The 15575-nt window shown below is 40.7% G+C and overlaps 1 protein-coding gene across 2 annotated transcripts in view; it reads right to left on the reverse strand.

Moving 5' to 3' along the window:
- iqsec3b (IQ motif and Sec7 domain ArfGEF 3b) overlaps nt 1-15564 on the reverse strand; it is a 49388-nt gene extending 33824 nt beyond the window's left edge. For both annotated transcript variants that reach the window (XM_077568617.1, XM_077568618.1), the window contains exons 1-2: nt 14815-15564; nt 4289-4363 (exon numbers count right to left, since the gene is read on the reverse strand). In XM_077568617.1, coding sequence (XP_077424743.1) covers nt 4289-4363; nt 14815-15365 — 626 coding nt within the window. In that variant the 5' untranslated portion in view covers nt 15366-15564. The remainder of the gene's footprint in view (nt 1-4288; nt 4364-14814) is intronic.
- Nucleotides 15565-15575: the final 11 nt, after the last annotated feature.

Raw genomic sequence — 15575 nt, forward strand, 5'->3', positions numbered from 1 at the left:
AACTATTCAAGAAATGTGTAATCTACTTTAGTAGCAAGTAATCAGTAAGATACTTTTTCAAGGTAACTGTGGCAACAATGGTCAGTAAAGTGTTTCCATGTACCGTTAGTCCATTCATAACTTGAAAATGGAGAATCTTCACCGAGCCAACTCATGGGCAGAAAAACTTCTCAACTCAACTCATCTTTACATGGTCGTGAGGGTTGAATTCCAGCAGAACCACTGTTACATCACAGTCTGGCAAAATTCAGAACATTTTGGGATATTACACAGCTCACAAAATATTTAATTGGTAATGTAATTTCACACTTGATTGGCGGGCAGGCACTCTAGAGATACGACTATTTTTATACAAGCTATTAAAAAGACAATTTTCCATAACATGTCCCTTGTGAGCTCTGATTTTCGTTTGACAAATATTATATTGTGATTGCTCGCCTCCCTATCCTCAAAACACTTCTTAATTCATTCAGAGTGTATTCACAAGTGTAACACACTGGAGGCTGAACAACAACAGGCAGGTTAAGAATCCTATTCGAAGCGCGCACTCGGAGTTCCTCTTGTTATTGTTGCATTGTTATTGTTGTTATCTAGCCAATATCCCGCTCAGAAATAAGGCCACGAGAGAAGCCATTGTGTCTCTCGAATGAACTGGAGCGAGTCAGGTTCCGTCGCAAATAGAACGGAAAGGCGGCGGAAACGAGAGGAGGACGCGCAATGAGAAAGCGAGCGCCGAATCAGAATACATTAGAGTACATTAGAATACATTAGAGGGTTTAAAAAGCAAGAGTTGAGCAATTTATGCATCTGACTGCAAAAAGCTTCTGTAATGCTATGTGAGACATCACCCCCACCCCCCCACCCACCTACTCACAGGCTGCACGTGGGACATGAGGCACAAGTGGACATCTGTCAAAAAATATTAGTCAAAGAAACACATTTTTAAAAATACATATTTTATTTAATAGTTGGTCGAATAATCATAATAATTATATTCATTCCAAAAGAGCACGATTAATTATTTTATTTAAAAAATAAATGATTGTATTGTTGCGTGATTCAGTATTTTTTCTCAAATAATTACAATTTAGTATTTTTTTTTTGTTACAGATATTGTCATTCATGCATCCAATTAAACAATTTAATTAATTAATTTTTAAAAAAAAGTAACATATTAGTTATCGAAATAAATGATTTTACATGCATATTTGACTTATTTTTATTCATCACATTAAATCTTTTGGGGATTTTTGTGAATCATAGAATAATATTTTTGGGGAAAATACTCTAGTTTATAGACATATTTAATAATATATTTATTTTATGAAAAAAAGGTTTATTATATTAAATTAATTATAGACAATCTAGTTGATACTTGATTTATTAATTATTAATGAATTACTTATTTATGTAAAAAATGTGCTTATTTTATTCATGTTATTAAAGATGTAGTTAATCAATTGACAACACAATTCACAATACAATTTTCTTACAATTTCGTACATTCAACAATATTACATTAATGTTTATATTGTGAAATAATTGGTCAACAATTATAATATATATAATTATAAATAACGTATTTTTTTATTATAATAATTCTTATTTATTATTTAAATCTTTATAATAAAATGTATTATTTATTTATAATTTAAAACCCTATTTTTATTTATCACATTGTGGATTGTATAAAAAAAATAATTAAAATAAACTAATTAATTATAAATACATGAATCATAAATAATCCTGCAATAATATCAATATTAATTTTGACATATTTCACTCAAACACAATTTTTTTTAACCTCATCTACATGATTTGACACATATGTCCGTTAAAAAAAAAAAAATCGAATTTAAGTCCATCCCAATTATATACCGTACAGTCTAGTCCTGTACTGCACGTACATAATGCACTTACATACATGACCTTAGCGGGGGAGGAAGGGTGATTACTTGTACTGGAGTGAATGAGTCACGTTATGGTTAAACACATTGCAGTGTCACGTGATACCACGTTAACGTTAAATGTCTGTTTCTCATCATTGTGGTCGATTGAGCACATTTTCGCCGCTATGTGTGTGTGTGTGACAGTGCGGTCATCTCAACAGAGAAAGGAGAGAAACACCAGAAGGAGACCCCCAAATCATAAATGTTTGTCATGAGATGGATGGTATTATCTAAAAAAACAAAAAGTGACGAATTTCTCACCCGACATAAGGCTGCAGAATGTAATAAGATCCCTCATAAGCTCCGCAAATTGCAAGCTGATCAGTTGAGATTGAATGCTGATACAGTATAAGCCTCTGAACACATTCAATGGGATATTCAATGTACAATTTCAGTCGCTGCCAAATGTGCAATCTGGATTTGATCAGGAGGAAATTTGACTTCTGATCCTGTGTATCTGTGATTCCCGTTCACTGTGCCTTTAGCACATGAAATGAATTGTTTAACAAAAAACGATTTGAATCAGAAAATTGTTGAGTCTTGAGGTAGACACCTCAAAGAAATCACATCACTCATTTAGCCAAATAATTGGAAGCAGGTATCCTAGATGGATAAGCGAGGGCAAATTACGGTGCTTTTCCATGCCACCTAATGATAAACATATAAATGTTTATTTTTGAGGATTTGCTATGAAAATGTGAGTGTCAGAGCTAATTCACTCCAGCTGGGATTATGATGCTATTTCCTCATTTTGATATGTTATTGCATATTTTTGCTGCCGCTTGTAAATCCAATTTGCTATCTGAAGATAATGAAAATAAAGGGAAAGCGTACTCACGCCCCCACACACACATACACAAACAGCACTCAAATACACACATCAACTCATCGCTGTGCTATAAAACCCGCAACTGCCCACGTGGCAAGCAGAAGGCGGCATGGCTCGTTTTCTTGTCCCCCCCCCCCCCCCCCCCCCCCCCGTCACTATATGTCATCGCCGGGTTGCTAGGGGCGATGACGTATTGACAGTATTGACTAAGGCCTGCGTGCTCAATAACCTCGAGGCCCTGATGGCTATTTGTTACAAAGCGTTTAATGTGGCTGCATCTGTGACCACAAGTGCACACACACAACAAACACACACCATAATATGTGGCCAGCTGCACACAGACCAAAATGTCATTTGGTACGATAATAAACCTTCCGTAACGGCCATGTTGGCGCCTTGCAATGACTTCTGACGGTTGCCCGTTTACAAGCAAGGAGACAAAAGGCCAAGAGATCATTCCATTTATTGCGTTAGCATTAGCATTAATTTCAACGAAGGCGAAGAATAGAAGCGTGTAAACAAAGGACGACAATGGAGGAGTTTCATCTGTTAGTGTTCCAGTCCAAGCCTTTCTTGCCCTCCAGGCTAACGTAGCTCCTGCGCTTATCTGCGTAATACAGATGTGAGTCAAAGTCAAATTTTTAGACCTGACGGTGGCTCCAGTCATGGCCGACAGGGACTCTTAGATTTTATATGACCGCTATTTTGCTTGCTTATCCCAATAGATTTTGGATGAGAGACCGAGTGCACCCAAAACTCGTCACCAGAAATCGGCATGGAATATAATGGTGATGTTTGAGGCACTGACGGCTGCTCATCAGGTAAACTGATCCCCTCTCTTATGCTTTTAATTGATTGTATGCATTAAAAATAATAATAATAATACATCAAACCGGTAACATTTCATTTTTTAGCAGTACGTACTCCCATCAAAAGTCATGCTAGCAATGTAGCTCGCCTTGGTGTCAACACATAATAGTGAACTAGGGGGGTTTCTTTGGGCAGGGACGCGAGGGGAGGACTAAGGAGTGAAGTTAGGCTACATTTAGATCTTGCTAGCAGTTTCAAGACGACATACTCTAACTTTAAGACAATAGAAGCTTGTTTTCGGAATCTGTGTGTGTGGGGGGGGGGGGGGGGGGGGGGCACAGTACCCGGAGGAAACCCCCGCAATCACGGGGAGAACACACAAACCTTCCACATGAAGGCTGGAGCCCGGATTTGAATCCCCTAGCTCATGTGCTAACCACACATAAGCCATGTGATAAATATGTGATTTGATTTCTGCAGCATCATTTATAGTATTCAAACACTAGATCAAAAAAGCAGTTGCTGTTTCTTTACGATCACCAACTACTGGCCTGGCATGCATATTACAACCTTTTCAATCATTTGTGCAGGTCTCTCTGTACGAGCCAACCATAAAAATAAAAAAATTTACTTCCCCGAAATACATGCATGCATGTAAAAAAAAGTTTTTTGTATCTCACATACAATTGGTGCACCTTACCTGGAGGCGCCGCTTGCGTCAGCCTCAGGATGCTCCGGAGCCGGGCAGCAGAACTGATGCAGCACATTTTCGCTTCTGCGAACCAAAGAGGAAACAAGAATTTTTTTTGTTTGTGTGTTTGTTTTTGCCAGCATCCTGCCAACCAGCTCGCACCAAAAGTTCTGGAAAAAGAGACTTTCATTAAACTCCTCGGGATTATTTGGCACTGATCCCTTAGTAAATACCCTATGTGGGTCAATTCCGGGCTGCGACTGCTTACAGTGCGTTGATACCAGCGTCCAGATGTTGATACCCGCGACGCATCACTCATCGCTGTGATTTAGCCGTGTTCCCGAATCAGTGTGACAGATGGTCACTTGCAGCTATTTCCCAACACTTTCATTCATATTTGAGTTACAATATCTGGGCTGGAGGCAACCTCATAAATACTTTTGAAAGATTGCCTCACCTTTGAGATGCGGTAGTAAGCATTAAGTGTACTGGAAAGATAGGAGGCAAAAGTACTCACACTCAACTGAAGTACAGATACTTGTGTAAAAAAAAAATGCTTTAGTAAAAGTAGAAGCAGGGGCTTCTAAAAGTAAAGATTAAAAAGTATAGACGGCAGGATATGTCAAAAAAGTAAATAAAAGAAATCAAGGTCGGACAGTGGTATCACATGATGGAAAGTTCTGGATCATTAGCCTGTTTTGCTAACTTTGTACATAGGCTACTTCATAAGCTAATATGAAGAGAGCCATGATTTCCTTTGTAGTTTTAGTTACATATTCAATACAGGAAAACATTTGTCTGACATTGGTCTGGCAAAACTACAAAAAGAAGATCGATGCCGGATACTTTTGCATATTCCTTAAAAGGGAAGTCAACCCCCCAAAAACCTTTTGACAGTAATATGTTCTATGCAGCTCCACTAGTCTAAATATAGTATTGTAGTTAATATTGTGTTAGTGGAATATTAGCTAAGCAGTTGTTTTTATCCATCTCAGGGGGCGGCCATTTTGCCACTTGCTGTCGACTAAAGATGACATATGCAGCTCAGGTCTCAGGTAACAACCAATCACAGCTCAGCTTCGGAAAACAGCTGAGCTGTGATTGGTCATTGCCTGATCAACATTAATGTCATCTTTAGTCGACAGCAAGTGGCAAAATGCTTCATAACTCATATTCCAAAAATGTAACATTAATAAGAATGTCATGTTTAGACTAATGAGGTCACCTATAACATATTGTCAAGAAATGTTTAAGTTTAACTTCCCCTTTAAGAAGTAACATTCATTCTCCAACCCTATGAAGTAACCAAGCAGAAACTGTTTGGGAAAATGCTCCATTTCGGATTGCCTTACACACAAGCTTGTTATCAAAATACAACCAGATCAATGAAAGAAAGTTTTGTCCAGAAGTGTCTTTATTATTCTCTATTGTTACCCTGGCAACAACTGCAGTTGTCAGGATGATTCCACAATAATCCACTTCCCAATACAGCCGTCTGTTTACAGAAATATAAATACTCAAGTAAACTACAAGCATCTGAAAAATCTTCTTAATTAGAGTAATAAAATATTTGTACATGCTTCACTGCCCTCAAGAATAGAAACACCCCCATAAATACTTTTGATGGATTGTCTCACCTGAGGGATGCTGTACGTCTCCCAGCATTAAGTGTACTGTAAAGGTCTGCTTTTCAGAGATGGGCTTTCTCCGCAATACACGCATTCTTGTTTGACTGCGCTGCAAAGGCGTCTCCTGACCTGCACTCAGCATATTGTATGTGACGCAAAGTCACAGTGACAGGCAGTCAGAGTCAATGCCAGGACTCACACTGACAGTCGCAGCTATAAAAAGATTCCTTTCCTCCATAACTTCCACATCCAGAAGGAAACTACACAGACATCAGTCCATTTCCTACAGTGCTCGCCTTGTTCGGGGGTGGCGCGTGATTTGAAAGGTGGGGATCGCCCCTGGACTGGTCGCCAAACAGTCATTCACACTTACATACACACGTATGGACAATTTAAGTAGACAATGACCAGGCTTGGGGAGTAACGGAATACATGTACCGCCGTTACGTAATCAGATTACAATTTTTTTCCCAACTGTATTCAATTACAGTTACAGGAAAAAACATGTAATCAGATTACAGGTACATTTATTAAAAATGGGTATTACTTCGAGGGATTACAATTTCTACGATGAGAGAGAGGGCGAAAGAGAGAGAGAGAGAGGGACAGAGCGAGAGAGCGTGCGTGGGACCGTTGCTACATGTCGGGGAGGTGGGAACGGACGAACTGACTAGTCGTGTCCTCCACACACGCGGGCAGTTTGAAAAAGTTTCACGGACGGGAGGAGGAAATGGCGACCGGTATTCACTGAAACTTACTCGGAGAGAAAGTTTGATGTCACGCATCATCATCGATCTATCTATGTATCTATCTATGTATCTATCTATCTATGTATCTATCCATCTATCTATCTATCTATCTATCTATCTATCTATCTATCTATCTATCTATCTATCTATCTATCTATCTATCTATCTATCTATCTATCTATCTATCAAACTGTGAGGTGTGGTTGCTTTCAGTGACAGTTCGAAAACAGCATATGGCCTTCAATCAATCAATCAATAGCCTACATGCTTTTTAATTACATAAGGATTTTTACTATTTGTAGGCTGCCCGGGTCTCTATCACCCGCAAATAGCAGGGGCACATTGTATAGAATATATATTGTGGTGATATTTATTTTGATTTTGTCTTCATGAGCATACTTAATATTGGAGTAATCCAAAAGTAATACAGTTACATTACTTTAATATCATGGTACTTGGATTACGTGACTAACTACATTTTTTAGCAGGTAACTTATAACTGTAACGGATTACATTTTAAAAGTAACCCTCCCAACCCTGACAATGACCCAAACTGGCATGTTTTTGGAAGTGTGAGAAAGCCGGCATACCTGGAGAACGTGAACACGCCACACATGAAGGCCTGAACCAAGAATCGGATCTGGGACCTCAGAACTGTGAGGCAAACATGCTAACCACTACTCCACCATTATTTATACAAGTTCTAAAACCATCTAGATGAGGCAAAATGCGAGGAGAGAGACCTTCAAGATGGATTTGTAAACAATGACTAAATGCTAATTTGTTGTTTAGTTTGTTTTTTGCGTTTGATTAACCTGCCAACCTTAAGTGGAAAAACACAAGTATGATTATTAGTCATGTGGCAATCCGAAGTTTAACCACAAGCTGTAATTCCATTGATCTGATTATTGGTAGCACACGGGTTAATCGAGCTGACTGACGTTAATTAGCTTGGTTGATTAAGATAACTCGACAGTGCGCTTAACTCACCTTTCTTTTTAATTGTCATGTATCTTGGAGCAGCACCACAAAGAAAGACAGAGATTTAAAAAAATCTATTTTGAGATGAAACAATTGTTTTCAGAGGTTTACAAAGCCCCCGCCCCCCCCAGGGGCCCGTTCTCGGAGCGTAAATGACTCGTCTAATCAAGAGGAGACAGCTACAAAGGCAGGAGGGATCTTAAATGTACTCGTATAGGAAATGTCACTTCCTGCTGCTGAGGAAGTCGGCGTGATAGAATGAGCTCTTTTCGTAGACAGGTGCACGTGCACTTGGAGTAAAAACTGCCACGTCCTCGTTTTCGTGCCAGGACAAATCTAGTTTACTGTATTTGGGAATTTGGCAGACAGCATTGCGTCTCGCTTGCTGTTCCGATGGACCGAGGGTGTTTTCTATTACATACAAGACGCATGCTAGGGTGCTAGGGTTATCACGATACTAAAATTTCAAACTCAATATCGATACCCAGGAAACTACTCAATACCATTTTTGATACCGTGGAGATTAAAAAAAAAGGACAAATACTTTTAAAATGCATAGAAAAATATTTTATTAACATAACCGCCAATAAATAATCAATTAAATAAAGTTATGAATAATCAGAAAATAAAAAATACAATCACTTTTTCACATGCAATTAACACAAATGAAAGAAAACGCCATGTAAAAAAAATGCCACAATGACAACATTTTTGGTTGTCTGAGGTAAAAACACACAGGAAACATCAACAAGGAAAAAAATAAGGAGGTTAACTATATAAGTAATCAGAACTATATTTTGAGGTAGTAAACTACACGGGAAAAAAAAAAAAATCCGTAAAAATGAACATGAAATGCTGCAGTTGCACTCCGCTGCACCTTTTTTTTAAAGGCTAAAACTGAAAAGTTCAAATATCTATTCGGACATAAAATAATTTAGAAAGTGCACTTTATTCTATGAATGACAGTACACTAAGCTAACCGTGAGCCCGCGGCTAATGGCGAACAACAAAACAACAGTCACTGAGCATAAAGCTAACCGAGGTAGCCGGCTAATGGCTAATAACAAAAGGCATTTTGCTTTTTCTTGTCCACCAAGACTGGCTGGTTTAGCCCTCCTGCGCGCTCTCCTGGCTGCGGGAGGCTGCGCTGCTAGTGGAATGTGTGCGGCTAACGCTGTGGGAAAGCTACAATATATCGAAAGTGATACCGTATCCGGATACGACATGTTAGCATCGATACTTTGAAAGGTATCGATATTTTGACAACCTTACCTGGCTGGTGCGACTCGTGACGGAAAGACTCTAGATTGGGTGAACTCAGGTCTAAGTCGTGACACAGATGGGGTAATGCGATTTATATAGCATGTTTAAAAGACAACAGAAGTTGAAACCAAAGTGCTGTACAGGTTTTGAAAAAATCTCTCAAGCCTCACCTGCATTTAAAAACCAATGCTACACAGTTAGACTTTTTATTTAAGTCACTCAACTGTGTAATGCGATGAGAAAGCCTTCCAAACAATACCAAACAAGATTAGAACCAGATTTTCTCCATCCATTCCATTTTTTTTAACAGTATTTAACCGCAAGCATATTCCAGCTGATTTTGGGATTGAGCGCACCATGGACTGGTAGCCAACCAATCACAGAGCGCATATAGACAAACATACTGTACATTCACACGCCGGAGCTAACCATCAGTTCACCACTCAGCCCATTTCCGTGATTTCCCATGAGAGAAATTGAGTGGCGTCCCTTAACAGATCTACCACAGAGATGTCACTGTAATTGGAAAAGCAAATCGTAGAATGAGAGCTCAATTGTTGCCCATTTTTTTGTCTGCCATCCATTCGTTTGTACACGGCCTTCCACCTAACGGCCATCCGCATCCGAGGCGGCGTACAAATAGAGCAGGTGAATATTTTAAGAGTACACGCCTTCTGCTGTCGGCCAGCGTTGCCGTCATGCCTACACGGCCTTGCTCTTTTGCATCGCCACTTCAAGCGCAGTATGTTCAGTCGTCGGTCGCTTGCCAGGAGGCTCGCATGCAACTCGCGCTCAGGATGACGCCAGTACATTTTGACGGGGTGTCCCTCGGTCCCTTGGCGTGGATTGTTTGCTCAGGACAGATAAAGCAGGAAGACAGCTCCCTTTAAAATGGATCGCGCCCCTTCCTTTTCTTCCCTTCCCTGCACCTGAGCTGGTCCACTCCAAAGTCAGCCTCAAGCTCCTTCCGCAAACCTCCTCCGAAGGGGCCTCCATCAAAGAGCGTTACTGAGCGTGCATCTTCTATTTCTCGCTCCCCCCCCTCCTGAGAATGGCTGATTACCGTTCGCTCCACGGGCTAAGTGGGCCAGATAGGGTAGGCTCAGCTGGAAAGAGAGGGAGAGAATCCTTTCTCTGAACCTCTTGCTACCCTGCAAAAAAAAAAAAAAAAAACAGGGTGCATACACGTGCACCGGCAACACTGGCAACAATGCAAAATACGCGCAGCCAAAAAAAGATTACACACCAGCCCACGTGTCATTTAGATGGAGACACACTGATAGACGCGTGCAGCGAGTGTGTGAGGCCAACAGGCCGCTTCATTAGATACACCCGAGCCACATCATCCAACACAAAACGTCATCATAATAAATATTCATGACCAGTCTCGTTTTGACGGAGAGGTATTCATGAGTCAACATATACTGAGGTTGGAGTTTGCAAAACAGCACATTGATAGATGTTTGTAATGTTTTGGCTGCAAAATGTAGCTGCAAGAGTGATTTTTGAGTCCTGTGAAAGGTCATTTGAAAATCGTAGTAGTAGTAGCAGAGGAGTTGAAGATGAACTCATTCACTGCCATTGATGGTTCTAAACGTCAAAAAATCATTTGAACTATTTCTATTAGTTTAACATGTTTTTTTTTCTACTTTTGTTAACAAGGGTATAAAGACCTAGAATTTTGTTATTGTACATTTAGAACAGATATAAAATGTGTGATTAATTGAGATTAACTATTGAAGTAATGTGATTAATTAAAATTTAAAAAATGTAATCGCCTGATGCCCCTAATTTTTAATAATCATCTCGTCAGGAGATTAAAATTTTTCATTGTAATTAATCGCATGACTTCACTAGTTAACTCACGATAAATCACAAATGTTATATCTGTTCTAAATGTACAATAAACAAAATGTCTAGGTTTTCATACTCTTGTTAATAAAAGCGGGGAAACATTTTTAATATAATAGAAATAGTTCAAATGAATTTCTGACGTGCATAGCCGTCAATGGCAGTGAATGAGTTAATAGTAATAGTATCAAGAGCCTAATGATAGAAGTGTAAATATAGCAGCGGTAGTAGAAGTACTTGTTGTAGTACTAGCGATAAGTACTGGTAGAAGAGGATTAGTAGTAGGAGTAGTAGGACAAATAGTGTTTGTTATGACCACCATTCTACCACTGAGCCACGTTGACCCCAGTAGTAGTAGTAGCAGCAGCAAACTAGCAGTACTAGTATAAGGACAATAGATTATCAGTACTGGGAGTAGTAGACTATTTGTAGTAGTAGTAGTTTAGTAAAAGAGGAGCGGTAGGTAGGAGTAGTGGAAGTAGCAGTCATTGTAGTAGTAGTAGGTTGTTGTATAATAGTGGTAGTAAAACTAATAGTAGTAGAGTAATACAGTAATAGAAGAGTGGTAGGAGTAGTAGATGAGTGGTAGAAAGAGAAGGAGTAGCAGGTTGTCAATTAGTACTAGTTGAATGGTAATAGTACATAGCAGGACGAGTAGTAAACTAGTAGCAATTGGAGTAGTAGATTAGTAGGAGGAGGAGGAGGATTGATAGACCAGTATTAGTGATAAGTTGAAGTAGTAGTAGCAAAGTAGTAGAAGTGGTAGTGTGGGATGTAGGAGGAGCTGACGAGTAGTAATAAAGTGGCGTAGTAAAAGTAGAGGAGAGGTAGGAGTCATAGACTGCAGGCGGAGGAGGAAGAGGAGCAGTAGACAACTAGTTATATTAGTAATCATAAATATAGTATTATTGTTAATTATTATTATTATTATTAGTAGTAGTAGTAGTAGTTATCGTCGTTGAAGTAGTGGTAGTAGAGTAATAGTAAAGTAGTGGTAGGAGTAGTAGACTACAATAGCAGTCGAAGTAGGGGTAGCCGTAATATGTTGTTTAGTTGTACTAGTAGAGTAGTAGAAGTAGTAGTTGAAATGTCCACAAGTAGTAGTAGGAGTAATAGATTGGTGTTAGTAGTAGTAGTAGTAGTAGTAGTGCTTTTTTTTATATATTACTATATTGTTGTTGTTGTTATTTTTGTTGTATAGCCATAGTTGACTGAGAAATACTCTTTTGACACTATAAAAGAAAAAGCCCACATACTGGAAATATCTCTTTCAAGCGTTGTATGAGCGTCAGTGTCTACTTGACATTTTATTGACAGATGTAATTGAAGAAAGTGAATGGCTGGCACCTACGAGTGCAAGGCAGAGATTTAAACCAAAAAAAGAAAAAAGTGTGATGTAATCAATGCTGTTGGGGGATTCAATGCTGCCATGCTGTCATCTTACATTTAGAAGATTTAAAAACAAACACTTCCAACTCCCTTCCGTCTCCAAGATACACATTGAGCGCACACAAGCTTACATGAGCTATGGATCAACATTGACTAATTGCACTCCAACTTGGAATGTAATTACAAAGTATCTATCTATCAAGCTGGCTAGCTGTCTGAATAGCTAGCTAGCTAGCTAGCTAGGTGGCTATCCATCCATCTATCTATCTATTCATCCGTCCATCTAGCCAACCATGTCTCTATCATTCAAAAATATTACAGAGCAGGCGTTTGTGCACAGTAAGGGAAAGTCTACCTCGAGGGTTGAACGGGAACTCGGCACCAACAAAAGCTCTATTCAGCGGATGCTTCAGAGAGTGATAAAGCTTTACCGATTTCAGGTTGCTCAGCATCATAATCTTCTGCTTGAAGCGCTCAGCAGATCTCCACACTCAAAACCAAAACAAGAGCAATCGGTAGTAAGCTGACAATCTTTAAAGCCCCGCGTTTCCACGAGGATCCTTAATGTGACGTGTTCACAAATCGTCCCTTGACACGAGCAGAAAGTGGTGGAAAACACTTTTGCTTCTCAAACCGCGTTATCTTTGTTCACTGAGGCATTATGTAGAGATTGTTGTTACTATTTTTGTTTTTGCATATCAAGTAAAAAGCTCCATACAAAACCAATTTGGGTACAGTGGAACCTCAATTTAACGGACAAAAAATAGTGTCCGGTCACTGAAAATGCCCTTTGTGCAGTCAAAGTCTGTTAGTTACAGAATTGGCCACAATTGGTCACAGCGCCAGGAAGTAAACAGTGCCGACTGTGGTGTAATCAACAGATACCGCCACACATATTTCCAGGTTGCGCCACTGTTGCCATAGATATACAGTATATTAGAGTAGACAACTGGTTTTATGTCATATACTGTAAATGCTATACTGTATTGAATTATTAATGATCGAACTGTGTGGTTTGGCCTTTTTTTTTTGTTTATGAATTACATTTTATATTGTACTGCAGTGTTGTGAAAGAGTCCAACTGGGGAAGAGTTGAAAAGAAACTATTATTTTTAAGCGATGTGCCAAACGATCCAAAGTCCATTGCACAACCGAGTTACCGCCGCATTCGAGGAAGGTGGGAAGTCGGATTGATCCCACTCGGATTGTCCCACTTGTGACCTCAAAGCATTTGAGGCAAATGCAAACAACAAAGATGATCATGAGGCTGATTACGATAAATTGTTGTTCTGGTTAATGCAGTCAGTTAGGTCTCCGAGTTTAGAGGGGCGTTCCCGTGCATACTTCCTGGTTTGAAGTCAGAAAAGTCCGATTTCCCACCTTCCTCTTGTCCTCGAATGCAGCATTAGACCACCATTTTGACTTGTGACGTAATATTCATATAAATGGCTGTTGTTTACTGGAGCGATTGCTGCTCCACGTGTCTCAAGAATACTATTTTTGGTACAGTATGCATTTTTTTCTTCATGTCCTAATCTACGAAATCTATTCATAATGGAGGTGGAAAAAAGAAGTGCAATGACATTTTGGCTCTGAAATTTAGGTAAATTTGGATAAACTTGAAAACTTTTTAGTTTCAAGCTTCATCTTTTTTTTTTAAATATTTATTTACAATAATTCTATACTGTAGGCCTACTGGGCTTTTTTTTTTTACTCCCACATCTTAAATGCTTACGCCCCAAGCCACCATTTTTTTAATAGCGATGCAGGCTGTGTCCAATATTTTTAGTATATTTAATCAGTGTGATGAAATATGGATGGGGTGCTGCAAAGGGCCCGCGGGCTGGACTTTTACCAAACATAAAATGCTCAAAAAAAAGAGTGTCTTTCTCTCATTAGATGATCAGTGGTATACTATGAGGGGGTGCAAAGGGGCTGTGCGCGTTCACGTGGTGCACGTGCATCCCATCTAACAGGAAAACATCAGAGGCCCGTCGGTTGCCCCATGAGACGTGAACAAGCCGCACATTCATTAACAGCAGAAGCGGCAACGTGGATGCACCGCATCACATCACTCGCCGGGCTGCCCCCACACACTCACTCACATGTAAGTAAGGAAGCATGCGTCACACACATATAACCTACACACGCTCATGCATGCATGCATTGCACACGCAAACGTACATGTATTTATTACAAACACACACATGAATGCAGCACATGTGCATTATGCACGCATATGTGCATCACACACACACACAAATGCATTACACACAACGGCACATGCGACTACACACACACATGCTTTACCACAAATAGGCTACATTACACGCGTATGCATGTCACACGCGCGAACACATACGCACACACACACACACACACACACACACACACACACACACAGCTGTTTGTTATGTAATGGTCCAGTTTCGCTTTTAAATAATCTCTCTCTCTCTCTCTCTCTCTCTTTCTCTCGCTCTCTCACGCGCGCGGTCACACGCACACATTAAAAGCGTATTTTTTTCAACTGAGCAACTCTCAATAATAATAAAACCAACGAAGGAGAAAATTAGGGATAATCTTGCCGGAATGTGGAGCAATGATATAGCAACAGAGCACAATAGTAGTTTCCTAATGCATTTCTGGACAATTTTGGCTGTTTGTCTGAACTCACTCGGATGTCTTGGCGAGGGCCAGTGACCGACACAGGGTAGTCGGGGTCATCGGAACCAAGGAACGGCAGCCGCTGCTACTCCCGCCGTTCTCGGGATCACTCTCGACCGGCGAATCCGTGGTCGGCTCGGCCGGAACCAGCTGCATGTCCCCCGGGTCCAGAGGCTCCGCGGAAGGAGGCTGGACCACCGCGGCCCCGTCGACTTCTTGTTCCGGTGTGGCCGCTGGCTCCGGCGCGGGGCTCGCCGCGGAGCTCTTGGTTTGGGGGTCCTGAGCGAGGTGGAGGTGATGGAGGCAGCCCGCCTCGGGGTGAAGCTGATGGTGATGGTGGAGGAGGTGATGCGGGTACGCGGGGTAGGGATGCTGATGCTGTTGCACGCGGACATCTCGCAGGTGCCTGTTCTCCCCGATGAGCTCATCCACCCGCCGGTCCAGCTCCTCGATGCGGGAGCGCTGCGTCTGGATGAGACTTTGCTGGTTCTGCACGATTGTGGTGAGCTCCCGCAGGTACAAGATCGCCTGCACCGGATTTTCCAGCAGGCTGGAGCTCATCCTACACGCAAGGCTCGGACAATGGCCAGAAAGAGAGAGGCGAAAAGGACGCGGAGGAGAGGGAGGACGTATAGGGACGAGCTCTCCTTGGGCTTGTTGTTGTTTTTTCTTCTTTTTGAAGGATGCAGCGACAGTGCTCGCCTCCACTTGTGCTCCCTCCCTCCAGTCTCCCTCTCTCACTGCGCTGAGAGGTGCTGAAGAGAGGAACTA

Source organism: Vanacampus margaritifer, chromosome 6, assembly GCF_051991255.1.
Source record: "Vanacampus margaritifer isolate UIUO_Vmar chromosome 6, RoL_Vmar_1.0, whole genome shotgun sequence".
In the NCBI taxonomy this organism is placed as follows: Eukaryota; Metazoa; Chordata; class Actinopteri; order Syngnathiformes; family Syngnathidae; genus Vanacampus; species Vanacampus margaritifer.